Source organism: Schistocerca nitens, chromosome 5 (genome assembly GCF_023898315.1).
Source record: "Schistocerca nitens isolate TAMUIC-IGC-003100 chromosome 5, iqSchNite1.1, whole genome shotgun sequence".
NCBI classification, from domain to species: Eukaryota; Metazoa; Arthropoda; class Insecta; order Orthoptera; family Acrididae; genus Schistocerca; species Schistocerca nitens.
The window spans coordinates 707,888,833-707,905,666 of NC_064618.1; the positions used below are offsets into that span (position 1 = coordinate 707,888,833).

General features: G+C 37.6%; 1 protein-coding gene across 2 annotated transcripts in view; it reads left to right on the plus strand.

Moving 5' to 3' along the window:
* The first annotated feature begins 360 nt into the window (after positions 1-360).
* LOC126259517 (mitochondrial inner membrane protein OXA1L) overlaps positions 361-16,834 on the plus strand; it is a 32,939-nt gene continuing 16,465 nt past the window's right edge. Inside the window, exons 1-3 of one of the 2 annotated variants that reach the window (XM_049956376.1) lie at positions 361-630; positions 7,509-7,887; positions 12,964-13,107. In XM_049956376.1, coding sequence (XP_049812333.1) covers positions 553-630; positions 7,509-7,887; positions 12,964-13,107 — 601 coding nt within the window. In that variant the 5' untranslated portion in view covers positions 361-552. Of the gene's footprint in view, positions 631-7,478; positions 7,888-12,963; positions 13,108-16,834 lie in introns of both variants that reach the window. The other variant, XM_049956375.1, reaches the window with a different exon arrangement.

Below are 16,834 nucleotides of genomic sequence, written 5' to 3' on the forward strand. Positions count from 1 at the left end.
TCAAGTATAAATTGTTCAACATCTCCATTTTTTTCGGCGCGACAACAATCTGCCATTTGAAAAACAAAGACTAACAATGGACGCCAAGCGTCGCCTGTTCGGCTTACGCGCTCTCGTCTTCACTCACTTATTAGACTCTGTTTAATGCGAATAGCAGGCGATTCACTTAACAGCCGACGTGTCAGCTGCAGAGAGCCTAAGCACCCGCTCACGCGCGCTCGTCTGAAAGCTCTCATTTGACCGCGTGTTATGTAAACCGCTGCAGCTCACTTCAGCCGACTCGCAATCTATCGTCTAAACGGGCCCTTAGGTGTGTTGTGTAATACGGGCTAACACTACATTGCTGACATCACACAGTCGTGCGCTCAGACCTTTATTTATCGTACGTGACGACGTTTTGTGAACAGGAGGTTAACACGGCTTAAACGTTTACGTTCGCGCCATATTCAATCGGCGATCTCAGCCGAACGCCAGTTGTACCGTACTCATTTTAGTTGCTCGTGGACTAGGCACCTGTGCTTTCATCACAACAAAATCTTAGGTTAGAGAGAGATGGCGGCAAGTGTGTTTACTTGTAACGCGCGTGGATCGACTGTAGCGAATTGTGTGTTCGTAGCGAAAGTACTGAAGGTACATCAAGAAACAGCAGTTTCTAGTTCTTGTATTTATAGTGTGCAGATCATGTTCGTTTCGGAGGTTCTGTAATGACTGTCTGGAGAGTTTCGTAAATACGTAACTGAAGCAGTTAGACTATATCGGTTTTCACGCGATGTTTTACAGTGTTTCTTATAGATGATGTCTGTGTTTTGTTTGTGTTTGCTAGTAAACTACATTACAAATATACAGCAGAAACTGATGTGTGTGATTATTGACTACTTGGTGACAGATAATTTCAAAGTATCTGTTAATTGATTGTATTTCGTCTGCCAGTTATTTAAAATGTCGGCAAATACATCGTTCTAGTAAAATGTGTTGCCATCGCAAAATCAGTGGCCTATCACTATTATTCTCGGATATGTTGATAAGCAAAACCACTGCCAAGCAACTGCACTTTATATATCTGACTTTTACCTTATTTTAGGCCATTTCACGTGGGGTTCATTTGTTCGCTATAAAGTATATTATTGACCCTTCATCAAACCGCTGAATAAGCATTGCCTACACTAATGACAGCGCATTTAGTTTCGCCATTCCTAATCTGGCAAAGGACGCGGAATACCAACGGCAGCGCTACAGCATTATAGTGAACTCATAGCCATAAAAGTGGATGAGGTTGTTTGATTGAGGTGTTGGCAATAAGTGGAGAGGTTGGCCTATATATTTCATTCTTTGACATCAGTCTTGATGCTGTGGCAGGAATATTGAATCAATTTAGAACCTAATAACTGAAATGCAGACATTCAGGAACTTGGTGTCATACCGATGCTTGCATTGTTTTGTAGGAGACTGATGATTAGCAATTAGTAATTCGGGCATATATTCCATGAATTAGACGAATGTTCAGACCTTAGCAGAAATAGAGATAAGTTCTAGAGACATTGAATTACTGTAGAGGTTTGGTGGCTTGTTGTCATAAGGATTTTGGAACATCAGTTAATTTGAAAGGTTTTCTGGAAGTAATTTGAGGGAAGGGGGTTACGTTGATTGACATAATAGAGGAGAGGAATGCTTCTATTTGAGAGTGTGTAAAATGATGACACTGTCAGAAATTAAGCATATTGTTGAGCATAAGGCATTAGATTGGAAAACAACTGACTTGTACATACCTGTTTCTTATTTTATCTTTTAATGACTCACCAGTACCAGATATTTATTAATATAAATTTGTTTCCTGTTTGCTTATCGTGGTCTTGTTTCCTATGTGTACTGAAAGTATTATCCCTGTGTTATAGCTGTGGATTCAGCCATTTCTTGAGTGACCAAATTGAAGAAATAGACTTTGTCTTGAAATTGCTGCAGGTCGATAGGGAATGGGAGAGTATAAAATAAGCCATTATAATCGTATGCAACCAATTAAATTTTGTAACATGAAAAATAAGGTCAGTGCTTTCCAGAATACTCCAGCTTCTCTGCACATATTATCATTTGCAAGTCACATGTTTCATGTATCCACTGGTGGATTGTTTCAACCAGAACCAGTGAGAGATGTGAAAATGGGCAATTATATTACCACTGTTGAAATTGAAAGTTTCCCATTCTGATAAGAGTTTGTTTTGCTGTCAGACATTACTTGGTGTGATAGTCTATGTCTTGACATGGCTCAAATTGCCACCATCACAGTGTTTTATAGTTCCACAGTACTTGCTGTAATTTTGTTTTCAGTATTTTTTCTTTTAGGTATATCAAACATCCTGGTATTGTATTACAGTTTAGGTAGGCCTGTGAGAAATTAGCTTCACACCACTGCTACAAAACACATTTTGAGAGACTAAAGACTCCCAGCAGACATCTTGAAGGAAGAATTCTTGGATATCCCTTAAGAAGTGAGAGCCAAAGTGGGATAATATTTCAGTGTCAAATCAAGATTCGAATATCAGCTGGGCTGATGTAGTTTGGTGTCAAACTCCATGCCATTTTGACTCTTGTGTCTGATGTGCTATGAGAATTTTTCCTTCAGCATATTATTTGTTTGCCATTTTCCCATCGTCTGCTTAAAACCAGCTCTTTGCCTATGTTGCCTATGCTTTTGCATTTGTCATCACTGTGTTCCCAGAACTGCCACATAGGAGTTGCAAAATGCATAAGTAGCCCTGCTAGCACTGCATCGGGACTTAAGTTATCAGACAGTGAGTTATTTCTTAAGAGGGTAATGAAGGGTAGGAACTTGTGTATTAAAATATGTTGTTTGATATGATATTTATCACTAATTATATGAGGTTGAGCAAAAGTTCAGTACTGAATTAGTTTCTTAAACACAATCCCACCTCTAGTTGTGGGAAAAAGTTTAGTGTGCATTCTATAGTTATATTCACATCATAATTTGGCACAATAACTTAAACCCACTGTAATAAATTCCACTGCCTATTGGGTACTTACAGTTAGTTGGTTGGTTGCATGCTCCATTGATCATTTGTACGGTTCGGTAGCCATTCTGATGTGGAGCATGTCAAGTGCACAAGAAATACACATATGAAACAAGGTTTATATATTTTGGAAGCTATTACTGCTGTCTGTCAGACATTTTATTTCACCTGGTAATTTGTCGAAAATTTTTATAGCAGCATATTTTACCCTTTTCTGTGCCATGATAGATTGAGTAAAGGAAAGTGCAAGTCTTTCTTTTTTCTGGTATTATAATCATGAATGTCACTGTTGCTTTTAAACTGGTCCATGTTGTTGGGAACAAATTTCATTAGTGAGTAAATATACCGTGAGGCTGTTGTAAGAATTCCCAATTTTTTAAAAAGATGCCTACAAGATGTGCGACTATATACCCCACACATTATTCTAACCAAATTCTTTTGAGCAGTGAATACTTTTTGTCTAAATGTTGAGCTACCCCAAAATATTATTCCGTATGACATCAGAGAATGAAAGTGTGCAAAGTATGTTAGTTTACTAATTTTTATATCCTCAAAATTGGCAATTATTCTGATTGCAAAAGTTGCTGAACCTAATCGCTTTAGAAGATCCAAAATATGAATTTCCCAATTAAGATTCTCATCTATATGTACACCCAAAAACTTAGTATGCTGTACCCAGTCTACTGTTGATGTGTTATATTTATTGAAGGAACTGTACTTTTTGCAGCAGAAAATTGGATGTACTGTGTTTAGTTTTGAAAGTTTAGATCAAGCCTATTTGCAGAAAACCAATTAATGACTTTTCCAAAGACCTTATTTGTATCATTTTCAATTGGAGTTTCTTTTACTGGATTAATAATGACAACTCACAACCATACACATCTAGCACCAATCAACTACTGTGGTATAAATGTCTGACAGAAGTGATATGGATTTGTGGATGCACATTATTGAGATGATCACTTTCAAATACAGTAGGCTACATGAAACTTCCTGGCAGATTAAAACTGTGTGCCCGACCAAGACTTGAACTCGGGACCTTTGCCTTTCGCGGGCAAGTGCTCTACCATCTGAGCTACCGAAGCATGACTCACGCCCTGTCCTCAGAGCTTTACTTCTGTTGCCCGTAAAAGGCGAAGGTCCCGAGTTCGAGTCTCGGTTGGGCACACAGTTTTAATCTGCCAGGAAGTTTCATATCGGCGCACACTCCGCTGCAGAGTGAAAATCTCATACAGTAGGCTACATGTTTGTGGCAAGTAATATGCAGTTGAATTAAATCTGTTGTAGCACCATTCAATGAATAAAAGAAAAGTGATGTTAAAAATATTTGTGATCACATTGCATATTCCATCTAATCTTATTAATAAAACATACTAATTTCTGTAGGTTACCAGTTAATAATAAGATTGGTAGGGGGAAGGTACAGTAAAATTACAAGGGCTGGGAAAGTGGCATATTTTTGGCCGTGAACAGTGCCACTACCTGGCGAGTAATGGTCAGGATAGTTCTAATTGATGTACATTGCCACTGCCAGTGAGATTGGCCGAGGAAGCATGTACAGTTATTTTTATTAAAAACATTGTTGTTATATTATTATTGTTACCTCATTGTGGATCAGTGTTTAAACAATGTCTTCTGGTCTAAAAATGTAGTTCCGTGTTATTTATTTCAGTTTGATAGTTTCTTCTGTGGACACATGCAGTCCAATCAGGAGAAGTGCTACACTACTTGTTGGAGAAAGTGGCCAAGGTGTTTATTCCAATAAGAGTTTACTTCCAAAAAACTCAGATAATAAAATAGACAAAACTGACTTCTAAGGCCTTTTCTATACAAAGCTATCCCTTTGTGACAATTTTGAATTAATTAACTTATATTATTTCAAGCCATCTCTGTTCTGTTATATTTGGTCTGATACAAAAGGCTGACTGAAAACAGTCTGCTGCTGCCGCTTGGTATTCTTTCAGGTACTGGCATTTAAAGACGCCTAAAAAATGTGTGCAGAAATCAGAAGGAAAACAAAAAAAAAATCATGGGATCCTCTTGCGGTGAAGTGACCACAGTATGCACTTAGGTACTGAAAACTGGCAATCTGAGCCTTCAGAGGCATGCATGTAGTTACAATATATTATGTTCTATTTGACTTAAAAGTATTTGGTGTGATACCCTATAATATGGCAATTCAAAATGTGTAAGTCATAGGCTATCAATAACTGTGGTTTGGCAAAAATGAAGTTGTCATTGAGTAGCCTTTTTTTCCAGCCTGAGATGTTACCCTACAGTGTTGGCATTGGGTCTTAAGCAAAAACGTTTGACAACCACTGATTCAAGAGATGCACTCTTGACAAAATATTTCTGCTTTTCATGCAGTCAGAGCAGAAGTAAGTCACTTGGTCAAATGTTTTAGTACAATGAGAATTTTTTTTTTTTTTTTTTTTTTCTGGAATGATGTGAAGTCACAGACAACATCTCAGCAAGCTAACATGCTGTTGTTGTCTTCAGTCTGTGAAGACTTGTTTGATGAGCTCTCCATGCTTACCTATCTGTGCAGGCCTCTCCATATCCGCATAATCACTGCAACCTAAATCTCTCTGAACTTGCTTACGATACTTAAGCCTATGTAGACCTGCTCATTTTGATGTCCCACTCTTCTCTCCATTAATAAACTGGTGATTCCTTGATACCTCAGGCAGTGTCACTTCAGTATTGCCCTATTGGTTATGTGACCTACCAGCTTAATCTTCAGCAATCTTCTGTAGCATCACATTTCAAAAGCTTAAATTCTCTTCTGGTCTGAACTGTTTTATCGTCCATGTTTCACTTTCATACAAGGCTCTGCTCCAGATAAACACCTCAGAAAAAGTGTAAATATTCAGTTTTATGTTCATTGTTAATAAATTTGTCTTTCTCTCGTGAGTTCTTTATTGCCAGTCTGAATTTTAAATACTCTCTACTTTGGCCGTTATGACTTATTTTACATATTTCAAAAATGGATGTAATGAGGAAGAACTAAATCACATATCTGAACCTCTCATATGCTATGTCTGTTCAGTGAGCTGCTGGAACTATCACAATAACCCATATGTTTTTCTCCATCACTTGATGACAGTTCTCACTGTGTATTCAGAGGCATACTTTCCACCTCTTCATGTTGCCTCTGTGACATGTTCCTTATGCGAGAGAGTAAAATAGTTACGCATCATATGTGGCTAACTCTGGTGCTGTAGGTTAACTAAGTAACTGTAGTTTCATTAGTATTTGTATGTCACCTGCAAAACAATTAACACAAAATGTGTTATCAGCTGTCTTTAAAGAACATTTTACAAATGAACATTGACCATGGAACTAGATTAAAAGTTGTTATAACAGTAAAGGAGATTACTAGGAAAGGAAAAGAAATAAATGGGAGAGTTAAAATGGCTGGAATGCTTCTGGTAAAATAAACAATTTTCAAAACTAAGTTTCCAGTGTGCTCCAAAAGGAAAGTTTGCAATAAAAGACTTATAGCTATGCAAAGTATGGGCCAGGAAAGGAATTTGCTGAATTTCAAGAACTAAGAAAGGGCAGAGACAATGGCCTGTAGAAGACATTAGAAAATATATAGGAGCAATATGGATGTGTACAGCTGAAGATGATGATGCGTGGAGAAGTGTTTATGTCTAATGGCTCATGATAAATCATTATTTCTTCTGACAGTGTCATCATTATCCAACATCAGCTTTATATTGAACATTTTCATGTTTTGGCTCAGGTCTAGAGGATGCAAGAGTGTAAACTGTTTAACTTGGATAAAGTAAGCTTAAAAATTCTGAAGCAAGTTTAACCATATTTCATACAGTTTTTCTCCCATGACTCCAATCTGTTGTTATTAGGGAGGCAATTGGTAAGCAAGTGCTTACCAATATCCCTCATATATTGTTAACATGATATAGAACTCGTTTCACAGGAGCAGGTTTAAATCTTAATTGTGAACTGACTTCTGCACTTTCAGACCAATGATGACCATTCAAGAGTCTCAGAATGCAGATCTCATCATACACCAATGAAATAGAGTGCGTAGCTTTCCTTGACATCTTGGAAATTAAGAAATGTAAAGAGAATAATGTGGTCAACAAGTTGATCAAAACCTGTTCATGTGCTGCGAACTTTCAGTATTCCTCCAAGACTCCTCATGTTAGGAGCAAATCAACGTGCAATGTATATGAACATTCAAATTTGCCTCATACCCACCATTGTACAAGTTTGTGTTATGTAGTATTGCTTATATTTGACAGTATGTGTTGTACAGTTTTGCATAATAACATTTTGTTCATTATCAATTTTGAAAACATTTTTTTAAAGTGCTTCAGAACAACAGTCACTTAATAATAATGAGGAAAGTTTGTCTCAGATGTAAAGAAACAGTATTATGTGAAAACTATTAAAATTAATGCTGTATAAAAATACTTTTCATTACAGACTGACTCTGCTTCATGTCTCAAATTACAGTCAGTTCAGCATGTGCGACATTATCACATACAGAAGCACAACTCATCGAGGTTACTAGCTGGAAAAGCAGGAAGATGCATGCTTCAGCCAAAATGGATGAGAAGTGGCATGCTTGGAATGGCTGCCTTAAGGTTATCAAGTACCACAGCAGAAACTGGAACTAGCTTGTCAGAAACAATTCTTGAAAAGATACCTGAGCCACCAGTGCCTCCACCACCAGTTCTTGATGTAGCGTCAGAAGCTGCACAGGCCGTTGGTACAGAACCATCATTAGTCAGTTTAGGTCTTGGTGGATGGTCACCTATAGGACTTGTCCAGCACTGCTTAGAATTTCTCCACGTAGATTGTGGACTTCCTTGGTGGGGTTCAATTGTTGTAGGTAAGTGCACAAGCCGCAGTGCTGCCGACTTAAAGAGAGTGCTTGAATAAAGTAGGTACACTGCTGCCCATTGTAAAATAAGTATGTTCTGGAAAAAAGAACGCTGGCTGGAGTGGCCGTGCAGTTCTAGGCGCTACAGTCTGGAACCGCGTGACCGCTACGGTCAGAGGTTCGAATCCTGCCTCGGGTGTGGATGTGTGTGATGTCCTTAGGTTAGTTAGGTTTAAGTAGTTCTAAGTTCTAGGGGACTGATGACCACAGCAGTTAAGTCCCATAGCGCTCGGGGGGGGGGGGGGGAACAAAAAAAAAGCGATGAGAGCTGCATAGTTAATGCACCTCTTATGGTTGTACTCATGGACATAGGTAGTCTTTGTGGTTTAATTGGCATCTAGGTGACCACAAGCTACAGACTCTCAAGATTATGTAACATGTCAAATCTGTTGATGTTTTAATCTTTTCTAGTTTACTAAGATATATTTAATTTGTGAATTCTTAATTAATTGTAGTATCCATTACAAGTGTCTAAAGATGGAATCTTACAGTTCTGAAATCAGTTTTAGTGTAATTTCAAAATTGGAATAAATAATACAATTGACCAGAAAATATGTTTTGCATGATAAATAAATGGGCAGCTGGTGACATCAGTTTTGTTCATGATTGATTATGTAATCAAAACTCCAGGACATTGTTCTCCGTTGCACTGTGTTTTTCTTTGCAGGGACTATTCGTACCACACTGGCTGTCAAAGTGATCCATATTGGTTCTTTTATAAACAGCCAGCTTTAATCTTCACATTCAGTATCAAGTTTTACCATGGGACTAGAGATGGAATTATCATTTGACAAATGGATCTCATAAAAGTTCACATGTTGTTTGAGGCCTGTCACTACTTTATTGAGTTCTGGAAATCTTGCTAGAATGCAACATCCTTCGTGAATTGTGGAGCTTCACAGCAAAGTGTTAGCTAATTGGGCATTTTCTGTTCTAAGTCAGCATTGCTGTGATACCACTATACGAGCAAATGTCTAGAACTACCGTTAAGTTAAAGTGCAACATAAAGTTACTTAGGAGGTCTGTGACTGTGGCATAAACTTGAGGAGACTTATGCCCATTTAAATACGTCACCAGAATAAACTGTTAGACTGTTGTTAAAAAAATTTTTTGTACATTATAATGATGCATTTTGGGCGCAGAACATCTGCTAAACGAAAGTACAGAGTCATAGTCACAAATGTAATTGACAGGAATCATTAACAGTTAACATACAGAAGGTATTGTAAAGAATGCTCCAAAAGAAGACACCTATAACTAAAGTCTTTATTAAAGTGTGGAGTCGCATGTCAGTCCTCAGCATCAGTATGCAACTGATGGAGAGATGGCATTACAAACCTTAACTACCAAAAATGCCAGCAGTGCTGAGACTACATTGGTTCGGTGATGCTATTTGCGCCTGTAGAAATAAATGAACAGCGTGATAATGAAATGAAATAATACAGAAATAGGAACAGAAACCTAAATGTGAATCTAAATATACATTATAAAAAAAACGGTATGCACGGCAATGCATAACACATACATGGTTCAGTTAGGGCCTGCAGGGGAGGGAAGAAAGGATAATGGGAGGGGGGGGGGGCAGGGACTATAAAATGGTAGAATAACAAAATGCTCACAATATTCATATAGAGAAACAAAACATAAAGCAACTATATTATTCTGAGTGCCAATTACAACTACAAAAACAGGGTGGTAGATAGGACGGGTAAATAAATTGGATTGGGAGAGGAGTCTTTATTACGTAAGTGGTGCCACTGCACTGTTTAAATGTGATTCCTGAAAAGCTTTGCCGGCCGGGGTGGCCGAGCGGTTCTAGGCACTACAGTCTGGAACCGCTACGGTCGTAGGTTCGAATCCTGCCTCGGGCATGGATGTGTGTGATGTCCTTAGGTTAGTTAGGTTTAAGTAGTTCTAAGTTCTAGGGGACTGATGACCTTAGAAGTTATGTCCCATAGTGCTCCGAGCCATTTTTGAAAAGCTTGAACCATGTGTGGGGGAAAATTCCTCTCGGCCACTGTGGATTTTCAGCTGAGCAATGGTGCACCTTGCAAGTTTTGATTTGCCCTTGTTTGTAAATAATGCTTCATTCATAAATAAAATCTTGCACAGAAATGCATCATCATTTTGAAGTTTTCGAAGAACTATTACTGTATACGGGCTGCCTCATATTGACACACAGATAGTGTATTATTGTTGCTAAAATGTTAGCATAATTTTTCTCATCAGTTACTATTTCATTGACATGCTTTATTCTTCACATTTCAGTTTTTTTTTTTTTTTTTTTTTTTTTTTTTTTTTTTTTTTTTGGTAGTGTTTGGAAAAACCGATAGTGAGAACTTATGATCAGAATGTCTTTTAACATATGGCAAAACTGCTACTTTAACAGGTTGGCAATATTTGCCATAACTGAAAACTGTATCCACTTTTTCAACTGTCATATACATTATGAAAGTCCTGAATAGCTTGACAATTAGGTTGTCCAATTGCTACAATGCAGAGCACAATCTGATGTTCAATTGTACAGGTAAACACAGGCATTGCACCTCAATCACACGTTGACCTGCATTTTTAGGGTAGGACACAAATTTGTGGGCCCTCTTCTCTACATAGCAGACATTGGTTTTGCAGCGCAGCTGTCTTGTTACTATTTAAACGGGTTCCACAGGTTATGCCACTGAAGTCTTCTAAAAGGCTCTTTCCGGTGCTACAGAAGAAAGTTTATAGTTCCACAGTGTAACAGTTTGACAGATATAAACCTTTAAATATTTGAATAGGTCAGAAAATGTGCGTTTGCAACTTTTCGCGATGTAATGAATAGTCCACTAAATTCTGGGCATGCAGCCACCCAAGTAAAATTTCATCCACCGATATTTCGGCCATGTATCATCCGGCCATTCTCAGAACAAGTCGCAAGTAATATCAGTGGAAGAAATTTTATTTGCGTGGCTGCATGCCTGAAATTTAATGGATTAGGTCAGAAAATATGCAACATTGTCCACTATAACATACTGAAACTGCACCTCAATATAATTATTCATTCTGAATATTGCTGTGGGAACCGAAGACTCCAATGTCTAGTACTCTAAACTGAGGATCGTGGGGATGCAAGCAGAAAAAAGGAACCTGAATTTAAAATTACAATGGAACTTCGATTGTACATTCTCCAATTTTAAGTTTTTCGTTATTCTACACCATAAATTCAGAGCCCCTGTGAAAAATCCATAAGATCAAGGCTAAAAACCCTCAAATTTTACATTTCTTTCTAGTAAGGTTTACCTTGATTCTAAGTCCTTACTTGATGTCTTGCTTGACTGTCCTGTTTTCTTCCTATTCACATTTGACGTGACTGAACATGTTATAAGTGGCTCAAGAGACAGATGTTTCGCATCACAAGTGGTGATGGAATTAAGGGACTATTTTAGGCCCTTGTGGAGAAGGAAGATGTGAGAGAGGAAGTGCTGACTTAATCCATGGATGGTACTGCCAACACAACTTGCGACATTTAGCTTCACCACACAGTTATGATACAACTACTGCTAGGTTGCAGTGGTAATGGAAAAACAAGACAGTGGATATGAATTGTTCCGGATAGAGCCAATACGTACCGAAGGGCCGAGCCACCGCCTTTTCTTGTGCCACTCATAACTCAGTCTCATCTTTTTCCATGTCTTTATATTATACTGTATTCAGCAATGTCAGTCGTCAACCTTTTAAATTCAAACACTGAGTCTTGAAGAATGTCTTGGTCATAATTGAGGAAACATTGCCTGCTAGTGAACTCTTATTGGCTAGTCACCCAATAGCCAGCGCTGCTGCCACACCTTACTAACACTTGTAAAATGAGCTCACCTGCTGGATGTGTAGAGAGGGGGAGTGGCCCTTCAGTGATGGGAATGCAAATAGGGGTGAAAGCAACTTGTGAAGTGCTAAAAACATACTTTTTGTGTAGATGATATGCTATTACAGAGATGTCACATGGAAATAGATCGAGGGTTTTGCGATAGCACATTTTAAGGACTTTCATGTTGAAATACGGTTGCAACAACTACGTACACTACTCATGGATACACCATATACTTTGCACCATACAAACTACATACTGTAGATTGTAAAGATCGGTAGCAGTGGTAGAGGGCATGCATCGAAACTGTAGAACCTGAGCTTTCTTTCAAATTTACATTTCGCAGAGTGTACAGAAATTCACTGAGCCAACTGCTGTTAAGCTTGTAATGTCAATTGGGGAAGTAAACTCAATTTTTCACGTCTCTGTTTCATTCATCAAGCCTAAAATAACAAACAGTGGTGAGCATATGAAGTGCGGCTCATAAGAAAAGCGTTAAAGAATAACACCATTGGTGACGAAGTACGTCATTAGCAGATATCTGCATGTATGCTTATGGTTTAACTGTTTAGCTGCTGTGATGTTTTTAGTTTAATTTAACATGTTCATCAATTTTTGTGTTTTTCTGAGTGATGTTGTGAACTTATAATTTATAGTCGTATTGTGTCGGTAAACAGCTAGATTACTTTGTACCCAGATACCAATTTCAGTTTTTTGATAAGTTTTTACTTGTTTTATACAACTTTAATTTTTAAGAACTGGTGAAATTCATTAACACAAATTATTGTATACACATTGTGTTGACATTTAATTTACTTCACCTAGACAGATTTAATACAAATTATGGAAGAGGATTGCCATTTTTGATCATATATGTCAATTACATGTGTTTTTGCTCATATTTTGGGGTTTTTTTAACATTTTCCTCAATTCTGCAATAGGTGTTTCACTGTAGATATGTGATGGAGGAAAATCAAACCATTGGTAGCAAACTTATTACGGAATACAGATCTTAAATGTAGAACGTTGTGGTTTAGTTTTTAAATATATTGGATTCTGAACTTCTTGACCACCTTAAACTTTCAACATTTTAGTATAAATGTAAAACTGCATTTTATTTTCATGTTGTTGACAGTGTTAAGTAGAAGAAGGTTCTTTTAGTGCTTGTGTTTATTTTTCAGGGACAGTTGTAGTAAGAGTCCTGATGTTTCCTCTGGTGATAGCCGCTCAAAGAAATAGTGCTAAAATGAATAATAATCTTCCTCAGCTTCAAGTATTACAGCTTAAAATGACTGAAGCTAGGCAAATGGGAAATGCAATGGAAGGTAATTACAATGTTAACTGAGTTTTCTGTCACTTTTTGGTAGAGTAACTTCATAATTAAGAATGAAAAGCACAAAATTGCGAATGCTGTACAGTATTTGGATGATGTAAATTATAATCATGAGGGTAATTTTTGGTCACTTTTGCTACATTAGTATTATGTCTATGCTTTTTTGCTTCCACTTCTATTCCGGTAAAATTGTTCTAACATTGTTTCACAAATAAATTTTTGTATGCTCGGCATTTTCTGTAAATGAGGGTTCCTTTCATTACATTAAAGGATCAATCGAATAGCAACCAGACTCTTTAATCAACTGTATGTGTTGTAGGATAACAACCTCATGGAATTTTTCAAATGACATCATATTTGCCATTGATGGCAGTATTTATTACAATTTCCGTTATTGTAACATTATTATGAAAAGGAAAGTTGCTAATCACCCTATAGCAGAGATGCTGAGTCGCAGATAGGCACAAAAAAAGACTGTCACCAATAAAGCTTTCGGTCAGTAAGGCCTTTGTCAATAATAGACGACTGACTTACACATACACTCACGCAAATGCAACTCACACACATGACTGCAGTCTCAGGCAACTGGAGCCACACTGCCAATGATGAAAGTTGCTCATTTTACTCTGGATCAGTAAGGGACTGAACATTATAACTGTTTACATACACTACCATGATCATTGCTAACACATTCATATTCCATATTTAATGCTTGCACAGAAAAGCTTTGAGTCAACCATACACCATTATTTTACAATGAGCCTAGGTTCCAAAGTTGCAGTTGGTTCTGTACTGCTTACATCAGGAAATTTGGTGATAATGTGTTAAGCAGTGGACAGTTGTAGTACTGACCATATATTGTGCTAGAGATGGTAGTTACAGCCCACAACACATTTTAGGTAAAGTATCTTATCCACTCGGTCTCCCACCTTCCAATAAATAGAAATCATTATCCATTTTTTGCAACAGATGCTAGAAAAAAGTGATTTCCATTTGATTCACTATTATATGATGAATCATACATCTTTATCACAATACTGTATTGTATGTAACTCAAAATATTGAAGGTAGCTCATAGTTAACTTGATAAGCATGACATTTTGTCTTGGATTTAATGCTGTACTATTTGCACAACAATCTTAGAGATCGAAAATTTCATTTGTGAAGAAATACAATCCTTAATTCAGAGATATAATGCCCATTGTAATAGATTTTGAGACAAACAGAAATTTGGTATACATTCATGAGCAATTGATGGAGTATACCTCCCCAAATGTGCATAGCACTCGTTCTTCCATATGATGGCAGTGTGTTGTGGAATGGACTTCTGAGAGTTGATTGGAGCTAGGTCCAAGATGCACATTGCTTTCTTTAGTATCAACAGATGTGGGTAATAGGATTAAAGGTAGATGACCTTGTAGGGGTGGCTTTGAAGTCTTCTTTCCAGTCGCTCACCAGGGACCAACTGATTACTTTTGTGAGCAACTAGAAAATAACCAAAATTGATTACCTGCGACCTGCTGCTCACAGATTGACATCTAGTGTTTTAACTTTAAAAGGAAGCACACTAATATCTGCACACTAATATCTTTGTAGTGTTAATAAGCGTCTACTGAATCCAAATTTTCTAGATTCAGAAAATTCCTTTCACATATTTTTTCCTGACACCATCTTGCAATGGTTGGAACTGAAAGCGTAGGTTCCTGACAATTTCAGTTCCAGACAGTGAACCAAAACATATGTGCAAGTAAGTTCAATATAGCAATACCAGAGAAGGAAAGTTACTACTCACCATGTAGTGGAGATGCTCATGATTTATCATAAGCCATTAGACATACAGACTTCTCCATGCATTATCATCTTCAGCTGTACACATCCATATTTTCTCCTACATATTTTCTAATGTCTTCTACAGGCCATTGTCTCTACCCTTTCTTAGCTCTTGAAATTCAGCAAATTCCTTTCCTGGCCCATACTTTGCATAGTTATAAGTCTTTTATTGCAAACTTTCCTTTTGGAGCACACTGGAAACTTAGTTTTGAAAATTGTTTATTTTACCAGAAGCATTCCAGCCATTTTAACTCTCCCATTTATTTCTTTTCCTTTCCTAGTAATCTCTTTCACTGTTATAATAACTTTTAATCTGGTTCCATGGTCAATGTTCATTTGTAAAATGTTCTTTAAAGACAGTTGATAACACATTTTGTGTTAATTGTTTTGCAGGTGACATACAAATATTAATGAAACTACAGTTACTTAGTTAACCTACAGCACTATAGTTAGCCACATATGATGCAAAACTATTTTACTCTCTCGCATAAGGAGCATGTCAGAGGTTTCAGCTCTCCAAGACTGCAGATGTGCGTGCAGGTTGCGTTTACGTGAGTGTGTGTGCGTGTGTGTCTCCTGCTGACAAAGGCCTTAATGGCCGAAAGCTTTAATTGTGTGAATCTTTTTGTTGTGCCTATCGCAATTCAGCATCTCCGCTATATGGTGAGTAGCAACTTTCCTTCTCTGGCATTGTTATATTCCATCCTGGTAGCAGCTCCATAATGGGGTGGGCCATGTGTACATGGAATGGGCTGGATCCCCTGATCCAACTGAACTGATCATTGACTGAATATGGTAATGTTTGGGTACTTGGAGACCATTTGGAGCCATTCACAGACTTCCTGTTCCCGAACAACGGTGAAATTCTTATGGATGAGAATGCACCATGCCACCAGGCCACAATTATTCATGACTGGTTTGAAGAACATTCTGACAGTTTGAGCAGATGATTTGGTCACCCAGATCACCCGACATGAATCCCATTGAAAGTTTGTGGAACATAATGCAGAAGTCAGTTTGTGCACAAAATGCTGCACCGGCAACTCTGATGTGATTATGGACAGCTAAAGGGGCAGACCAGCTCACTATTTCTGCAGGGACTTCAAATGAGTTGTTGAGTCCATGCCACATGGAGTTGCTGCACTTCACAGGGCACAAGGAGGTCCGACACGATATTAGGAGGTATCCCATGACTTCTATCATGTCAGTGTATTATTTTTTGTTTATTTATTTTTTACTCTGGGAAAGGGCAATAACTGGAAAACAGGAAAGCAATGTTGCCAGTGGACCAGAAAGCATAGGGGGGGGGGGGGGGGGGTGTAATTCATGGCAATGAATATAGTAAACATTTAAATGAAAACTAAATTTTCAAAAATGAAATAATAAAAAATTTTTGAAGTCTCATTTCTATGTCAGTATTAAATAACTGCTCATGTTTTATATTGTATAATTAGTAATAAGCCAGATACTGTATCTCACAGTCTAAAATTAGAAAATAAAATAAATACACTTAGACCCGGAATGGGGCTCAAGTATTCTAGCACAAAACTCTACCCACTGCTCTAAGTGGGCAGAACACTTATAGATACTTGTTGTACATGTAACTACAGTGTTGGAAAATGTTCTTTTTTTGGACATCCATTTTCTATCGAAAATATGTATAGGCTGAAATTTTGTTGGTTGTTTTTGTACAGTCAATATGCAAGGATCATGCTGCGGTGTCAGTGTATGAATTTTGATTTGTCCTTCATACTGGTCTTCTTCTAGTACTCGGACTACTGTAAAGACAGCTCCTGGAGTCATTGCTATAAGTTACAGCTGTCTGCAGTGCCTGTTCCTTTGAGCAATACAATAGGTGAATGTGTCTGTCATTAGTAATGTTACGAGTA